An 8,713-nucleotide genomic window follows, 5' to 3' on the forward strand; every position below is an offset into this window, starting at 1 on the left:
GGAGGGCCACACACTTACTGATTAAATGTATGACCAAAATACCATTGAAAATCCAGACAATACGTGCATGTGTTTTTTTCTTGAACCAATGTATGTCATAGTATCTTAATATATTCCATGCTCAATGCATGTATAAAAGACTTAAACAACAAAGTGTTTCAGCAGTCAAAAACAAAAAAGTAACCACATAGGCTATTTGGATTAATTTTTTCCCACCGTGTATAAAAATTACTATTCAAGAATGGCACAAAGCTGCTGAAAGGCACCAATGTTAAGTGCAAGCGCTCATTTGGTGCATTTTTCCCCCACAAAAATTAAAGACACACAAAATGTTTGCATTTTGGTACCATATTTGTCCTGTATGTCATTCACCCCCCCCCCAGAAAAAAAAATATTAGACCTACAGACAACTCACATTGTAGTATTGGGATGTATAGTGCAATTGGCTGCCATCTATTTGTGGATTGTGGCATTACAACCTAAAAATATACAGTGGACCCTTGCTAACTTATAGTTAGGTTATCTGAAGGCTAAATTCTCGGTGTGTGTGAACTGTTGTGTACATGTGGCCTGTGATTTAATGGCGACCAGACAGCTGAGATGGGACCCCAGCACGCACAAACGGTAAAGAAAGGGGATGCATTCAGCTCGAAATGACTCACAGTAAAGCAGGAAAACAAACAAAGATCCTTCATTAAATGCTAACTTCAGGAGGGTGTAGGGCTGTGCAGAGGGTGTGCTCAATGGGGCAGGGGGCCCACAGTAACGTTTGTTTAGCGACATCTGTTTGGCTTTGCCTCTACTACAGTAGTCTACCACTTTAATGCACATCTTTCTTAATCGCAGTGCGATTGCTTTTTATCAGCCACTTGAGGTAAAACAACTGACAACAGATGAACAGACAATCGAAGTAGCTTTTATTTTGAAACGAAAACCTGATAGGAAAAGTGAAATCCTGTGAATGCATGGATGACATCATATAGTCAAAATGCATAGACAGCATATAGGCACTTTGATTTCTGAACTCGAGTGCAATCCTGCTTTTATGTTCCCATCTTGAATAGTGTTAAATGAAAATGATGTCAAGAAATGTTCAGTAGATCAATGTATTTTAAAAATCACACTCTAGAAATATCGCTGATGTCAATGCAGTTAACATCAACGTGTCTTTTTCCTGCACTGTTTACAGAAACGTGTTATAACAAAATGCAAACATAAAAAAATAACTATTATTAATTGTTACAAATAAGTCGATTAGCATTGATTTTATCTGCAAGTAGGAGGTTTTGTGCTGTCAGGAGGGGAGAGGACAAGGCGCTCTGTTGATGTCAGGAGTATTGAGAGCTTCTTCGGGCTGGTGGTCAAAGGAGACATTAACAAAGGAAGTTCCTAATGCTTCAGGCTGCTCCACGCTGGGCGGAGCAGGATCCTTCATCTCGCTCCTTTGCTTCTCTGCAAATTGGCGCTCTGCATCGTCAGCCAGACGGTTCTCCTCCTCTTCTTCCTCTTGCTGCAAGACCACAACAAAAAAGAATGTTATGTATGCTATTCACACAAAAACAACAATTCTGATGTGACGACTTCACTTACCTCTTTCTTTATGCGGTAGTACTCGTCAATGGCGTACTGGTATTTAGGAGCGGTAATGCCAAAAAGAGAGGCGAGTTTCTCTCCCATGTAGTCACACACTGAAGGACACACACACACAAACGCTCTTAATTTGACAAATGTGTCTTTGTGTCATCTGGTTGTGATTTGACAGAAACAGGACAATTCTATTTAGCGTTTTGCCCTTTCTACTTTTTTTTTTTTTTTTTTAAAAATCAACATCCTTTGCAAGAATAATTCTACAATACAATAATTTTTAATAAAACAAGCACAGCTCTAAAATTGGAGACTTTCATTCTCCATTCCCAGCATGTTTATTTGTTTTTGGGGGGAGGGGAGGGGGATCCTCACACCTTTGGGAGCCCCCCAAAAAGCTGCTGAGTTTGCTTATGGCTCGGGCCAACTCTGTTCTCAGACAATAAGTTAATGTCATTTGTTTACTATTGTGGTCCATTAGCATGTGGGGAGGTATAAAGCTGCACAAGCTGTTTCTTTAAAATATTTGTTTCAGTTTTTCTCTGAATCAAAGTGATCATTTTCTCCACGATAGACTTAAATTGTAAAATTCAGCACTGACATTCCACTAACGTCAAATTTGGGGAAGCCACTGAACAAAAAGAATGCGAAGATCAGTAGATATAAGTCTCCCCAACCTCTTTTAAAATGCCAGGTTTGTGTGATATTAAAAATAGAGAGAGACCAAAATAAATATTTTTTTAACCACCATTAATATCACCTACAAACATTATCTTGAGATCTCATTTTTTTTCAATATCACAAAAACTTGGCGAACAGGAGTGTGTAGACTTTTTATATCCACAGTACTGTAAACAGATGGCTAGTATGATAACCAAATGTAAAGGTCCACGTGGACAGTGTTACCCGAGATAGTTGAGGTGGCCATTCTCCACATGTGGAACCAGAAGAAGGGTCCCCAGGTCAGTTTTGACTAGAACACAAATGCGGGGGACATGAGGCTTGTTTCCTTTCACAAATCAGTAGCAGCGTTAAATATAAAAATACAAAGTTAATGTCATGAAATGCAAGACTATGACCATACATATTTCTAAAAATGTATGCAGAGATCTCACAAACTAGATGAACAAAATCGTGTAACTTATTGATGTCTACTTACTGCATCCACAGTAAGCACATTTTTCTCCACGATATCCTCTTCCTCTTCATCAGTACTGTACTCCTCCATTGTCTCACCACTAGCAAAGTAGATGGTCCTGCGGGGAATCTTCACACTTCCCTTTCTCTCCCCTGACTTGCCCATCTCCACTCTCTCGAAGTCTCCCACCTCTTCTCGACTCTGAACAGGCGCATGCACAAACCCAATTCATATAACCGTTTAGCCTACATTGCAGTACCAATTGCATCTATTTTTTTTTTAATGACAACTTAATCGAAAAAATATCAGAGGACATTATAGCTTACGTCGTGGGCTATATCGAAAATAAAGCAAAAACAAAAACAACAAAGTTGAGGGAAAAGGTAGCTGTAAGTTTAAACTACCTAACGACAATTCAAACCAAAGTGGCATTAAAAATAACAATACATTGTCCCTATGTGAGTGTGAATGGTTGGATAATGTATCGATGGATGGATAAACATTGTTCGGGGCGTCTTCGTACGGCTAAGGAAGCTAAGGAAGTGAATCACAATTTTTTTTTAATGCAGCAGCAGTCTGCTAACGCAAATGTAACCACAACATAAAACGTAACCTTGCCGTGAACTCACCTTATTACCTTCCATAGTTCGTCCCAACGAAACGTTCATATTAGTTAAATATAATGACAAATCTGCCATATCACTAAGCACACTAGCGTCTTAGAACAACCTCGATGTTGTTACTGTTTACTCACACCACAGACATCATACATACATAGACCAACGTTGGATACAAGCACGTCCGCCATATTTGTTGTGGCACAACTGTCACGTTAGCACTGTAGGGTTTGCAAGGCAAGGCAAGTCAGTTTTATTTCGATAGCACATTTCATACGCAAAGCAACTCAATGTGCTTTACACAAGCAAATAAACAAGCATCAACAAACACAAAAATTAACAACATTCAGAAACAAAGCAAAGAAAACAAAAGTAGCCTACAGAAATACTAAAAGAACGTACATAATTGACAACATAAAAAAAAACATTATCAGAACATTGGAAATATATATATTTCAAAGTAAAGAAATAAGAGTAGTTTTCTGAAATAAGTAAAAAGAAAAAATGTTTTGAACACCTTAATCGAAGATATCGGAGCAAAAGCTAAAATAAATGAATAAATAGCCTGGATTTAAAAGCATTAACACTCAGGGTTGACTTCAATTCTGTTGGCAGTTTATTCCAATTGTGTGCAGCATAACGGCTAAATGCAACTCCACCTAGGCTCCACCAATTGACCCAAGTCAGCAGAGTAATACAGCAGAGAGTAAAACTTTCATTTTGTACATATATGCTCTACAAAATAAATAAATACATGAATATTGATGTATTTTCCAGTAAAATGTGTTTTGGTGTTTGGGGATCAGTGCCATAACGTATAGACAACAAATGTACTGAACTTTAAACAGAAAAAGTGCACAATTAATTCCTCTCAATCACCCAGCCACAGAGACGCTAAAAACGGTATTTGGGAAATCCACCCATCCATCCATTTTACCCAAACCGCTTATTAGATAATCACAAACAATGTACATGTATATCACTTTTAATCAGATTATTATAAATCCAGTATGTTTAGAATTTAGATAAATCCAAAACAACATATGTATTTTGAGTGTTTACAGCAAACAATGTACAGTGTACGTGTTATACTTACTGTAATGATAAATACTGAAATATTAATATTAAACATTTAACCGATTTTGAGATTAACATTTTTGATATTCAGTTATTCATATCAAATAAACTACAGGACTCGTAGAAATTCTCCCCCTGTGACAGCTGTTTTGGTTTCCCACTGGTTATAAATCGTATGACAAAAATGAGCTTGGCAACTAACAACGGAGTAGTCCATTTGAAAGATTTTTTTACTTACAATTAATAGAAAATACTTATTTGTTTGAAGACTGCTTTAATTGTACATATGGAACTTAACCGGCAAGTCAGAAGTTTTTATTTTTTTTATGATATTAGAATGGTCAAATACACTCAAAGGTCATTGCTCAGTCTTAAACCCATGATAACTGACTTGGGGTGTAACGTTTGGAAGCTTCAGCTATTGCTTCACTTTGCCACATTCCAAATGGCGGTGCTGTTAACGTACGATTCAGTGCCAAGGCGGGGTTTACTACAATTGGATGTCTATGGGTACGCGCTACCTTCTTCTTTTTCGTTTTGATTTGATGCTTGCCAAACAACCTCAAGTTCTCAATACCGCCACCCATTGTAAATGAATAACATGGCAATTTTGGCAATCGAGCTCGACGACTAAAGTTGCTTGATTGTAAAATCGCGCTCCTATGGGCCTCTCCCTGTCGCAATTATGTTGCGACTCTCCTGCAACGTAATTGTGTGATATGTTGTACTAGTAATAACCATGCACTACTTAACAGGAGCAGCACTGTACAGGTTTCGAGAGAAAAGGTAGCTAGCCAGAATTAAGGGAAGTTTATATTTTCATAATAATATTATTTCCAGATCAAACGTAAGGACTCTGCTGTGATAATGATGCCCGCTCCAAACTAAAAGTAACCCAATCCTCTAAGCCAACTTTGTTTCAATAAATTAAATGCGTGTAGTTGGTGTAAAAAAAAGTATGTTAAAAAAAGAAGAAGTTAAGATTGGTTCTTTAATTTGAAATGCACAACCGGAAGCGTAGTTACATGTACGCTGGCTTGACATCTGCGCGTCAAGAACGATTATTTGGTGTTTTGGTCCAAGCCGAAGCCGCTCAGCAAAATGACGGCAAAGAAGTCTGGCTCACGGTTGGAGACCGAGATAGAGCGGTGCCGTTCAGAGGGACAATGGGATAAGATACCGGAGTTAGTTCGACAACTCTCAGCTAAGCTGATATCAAACGGTGAGATGTATATTTATTCAGTCAAACGTACACGCGGCCTTCCTTCCTATCGGATTCCTCTGTACTTCCTGACAGAGGAAGACGTACAGAGGGTACTTCTGCATCTCTACATTACTTCTAGGCAATGATGCTAAAATTGTCTTAATGAAAAAAATATTTGAAAGTGTTGTCGATATAACGAATACACATTTCAGTTACAGCCAGCAGCTGACTCCCACTTCATTTTAGTTTGAGGCGGAGAATTCTACATAGATGTTTATTTTATTTGCACTGTAATATTTTACGCCACTAGCATGGCAAGTTCAATTCATGTATAGCTATTGTCACGTTATTATAAACTTAGTTGTGTGACTAAAATGACGCAATGCACACATTAGGTTTGCACATTCGTTTATTTTCTGCTCAGCATTTCGATTTAACGATGTCACATCTCCATATCAAATCCAGCAGGGAATTCTTACATTTAAAATATCCAATTGCATTTTATTGTAATGCATCGTAGTCTCTTGTACATATGTGTGCATAGTGGCCCTCCTGAAAATGGCAAAACGTCTTTATAGGTTATAGGTCAGTTATTTGTGTATCCCCAGTTAAGCCCTTACAGCATTTTTATTTTAGATTTGTGCAGGATATGCAGCGTTGAATGAAATGGAAAATATATTCCTAAATTATTTTCTCATCCCTCCAGTCACACTGGTAGTGAAAAAATACCGGAACCCTGCCTGCATAAATGTCTTTAAAAATGCTGCCGCTGTGGAATGCAATTTACTCATAATAACAACAAGCTTTGCTCACCGACTGGGATCAGCAGTAGGATTACTTGTCATAATTCGGGTTGGTATGTTTATAGGAATAGTACGGTGCTGTCATGCACATCTCGGTTAATTTTAGTCCACAGCACCATTGCCTCACAGCTGCATTTTCTGTCCATTCAATTACAGATATACAAATATTTTTTCCTGTGTCCAGATGACCTTGGAGAGCTGTTGTTGGGGGAATGCAAGCTTCTGACATACCTGAAGGAGAATCCAATTAAACAGGGTGCGAGTCCGAGGGGCCCACGACCAAAACTGGTGGAGGTCAGGAAGCACCTCACTGCTGCTCTGGACAGAGGAAACCTAAAGGTGACCATCCATGGCAAAATAGCACACAAATGGGCACATTATATAAACCGATATACACTGTACACCTTGCACACACAGACAAAGGCTAGACAGTATAAAATAATTTAAATAAAAAAATCTATTTTGGGACATTTAAAATCGATTCTGAATCGTACTAAATTAGAATCGCGATTCTTATGGGAATCTTTTTTTTTTTTTGGGCACACCCCTAATATTGTCTGCTTTTCAGGCTGATTACCTCCAGGAAGCAAGTCTGCTCATGGCCAAACTTAGTTATGTTGAGGCAGAATACAGAGATGCTTTAGGTAAGCAAATGTTGTCTTCCAGATGAACTATTCACATTATGTAGTTACTAATTCATTTTTTTTGTATAGTTGAAAGTTTATTTGTAAAGTAATAGAGTTGATTGTTTGCAGGTCGCTATAACAGGGTGAATCTGGATGACATGCAGCTGGCGGGAGCTCCAGTGTATAGGCTGTCGATGATAGCAGAGGCCTATGCCACAAAAGGTACACACACATTGTTTGACTTGCTGTGGCCTAAAGGTCATTTAAAGTGGCTGAGGAAAGAAATAGAATTTGCACCAACTTCAGGAAAAGAATCAGAAGCGTCTTTTTTTTGGCCAAGTATGTAAAACACACCAAAAATTTGTAACCAATAGTTGGTGTTACGCCATTACGATAAAACATATACTATAACAAGATATACTTTTAGGACAGGTAAACAAATTGAGGTGAGTAGGATCATGTGGTTGGTTGACTTTGAGATCAGAGATGGTAGCGGTAGGCATGCTACTGGATTTGTGTTGCTAAACGTTCATATGTTATCATGCGACCTTGTGTCACCTCTCTTCCTCAGGCTTGTGTCTCGAGAAAGTCCCAGCGGCCTCCCCACTGTTGTCCAATCAGAATGTCGCTTCTCCCTCCCCCAATCGGAACAGAACGGAGCGCGAGCAAGAAATCATCACCTGCTATGAAAAGTCTGGGGATATTGCTCTGCTGTACCTGCAGGAGGCTGAGAAGGTGTGTGCTTCTGTACAGTGTTTTGTAGGCCATCAACGTTTTGCAAGCCTAATAGGATACCATTTCAAAACAATTGTTCTATTGGAGAACAAAAGGATGAGATTCAACAAGTGCTTGCACGAATATTATTCATGGTGCTGTTGGTGATTACGCGCAATTGTTTTGCTGTTCTCAGGCATTGTCAGCCGGAATTCAGAATCGCAGCCCGAAACCTGGTCCGGCTTCCCAGGACCAGGAACTGGGTTACTTCCTTGAGACAGGCCTGCAGAGAGCGCACGTCATCCACTTTAAGAATGGGTAAGACAGCATCTGCTATTATATCACCGTATGTCCGCCAACCGATGCCAATTACAATTGTATGTTGACTATGTTCTCTCATTTAAGCAGCAAATAATCTTAGAACACAGATAAATACCTTCGTAAAAATGCACCACAACCCAATGTAAGGTTGATGCTACAGTTAATACAGCATATAATAGAATCTGGAATTAGCAACATTTTTTAAAATATGTATGTAGAAGCTCTTTCACTGAAATCATGTTTTTAATGCTAAAATATGCCCAATTATTTACTTTTTGAATTGAAGTTAAATAAGTTTTTGATTTTTTTTTTCACATTGTTTCCTCATTTTTATCATGGTTGAGCTAATCTGTTGTTTTTAGGACCACAAACTAAACATATGAAACAATAGTAGGGCACTGCCCACTTGGAAAGGCTCCTGTATCAAATTGCCAGCAGAATAAAAGGGTTTTTTTTTTTTTGCAACATGCTGACCTCATCACAAGATGGGTCTGCCTTGTCACTTGAGTTCACAGACAACTGGCAAAAAATGAACACAAAAGCCACCAATAAACATTAGAATATTAATAAGACAAATGTATTTATACAGAATCATTCCTCTGTGTTAAATGTATGATGGGCCCTTTTTG

The 8,713-nt window shown here is 38.5% G+C and overlaps 2 protein-coding genes across 4 annotated transcripts in view; one reads left to right on the forward strand and one right to left on the reverse strand.

The window, feature by feature from the left end:
* Positions 1 to 900: 900 nt before the first annotated feature.
* fam177a1 (family with sequence similarity 177 member A1) lies at positions 901 to 3,501 on the reverse strand. Its single transcript, XM_077575661.1, has 5 exons — positions 3,352 to 3,501; positions 2,744 to 2,923; positions 2,491 to 2,557; positions 1,591 to 1,688; positions 901 to 1,510 (listed from the first exon to the last, which is right to left on the reverse strand). Exons 1-5 carry the CDS (start codon positions 3,418 to 3,420, stop codon positions 1,295 to 1,297), a joined length of 630 nt encoding a protein of 209 aa, XP_077431787.1. The 5' UTR covers positions 3,421 to 3,501; the 3' UTR covers positions 901 to 1,294.
* A 1,959-nt stretch (positions 3,502 to 5,460) lies between these two features.
* Positions 5,461 to 8,713, forward strand: part of ttc7b (tetratricopeptide repeat domain 7B) — a 24,912-nt gene continuing 21,659 nt past the window's right edge. For all 3 annotated transcript variants that reach the window (XM_077576085.1, XM_077575915.1, XM_077575994.1), the window contains exons 1-6: positions 5,461 to 5,638; positions 6,608 to 6,762; positions 6,992 to 7,067; positions 7,179 to 7,271; positions 7,621 to 7,784; positions 7,960 to 8,081. In XM_077576085.1, coding sequence (XP_077432211.1) covers positions 5,518 to 5,638; positions 6,608 to 6,762; positions 6,992 to 7,067; positions 7,179 to 7,271; positions 7,621 to 7,784; positions 7,960 to 8,081 — 731 coding nt within the window. In that variant the 5' untranslated portion in view covers positions 5,461 to 5,517. The remainder of the gene's footprint in view (positions 5,639 to 6,607; positions 6,763 to 6,991; positions 7,068 to 7,178; positions 7,272 to 7,620; positions 7,785 to 7,959; positions 8,082 to 8,713) is intronic.

The sequence above is a fragment of the Vanacampus margaritifer genome, chromosome 1 (genome assembly GCF_051991255.1).
Source record: "Vanacampus margaritifer isolate UIUO_Vmar chromosome 1, RoL_Vmar_1.0, whole genome shotgun sequence".
NCBI classification, from domain to species: Eukaryota; Metazoa; Chordata; class Actinopteri; order Syngnathiformes; family Syngnathidae; genus Vanacampus; species Vanacampus margaritifer.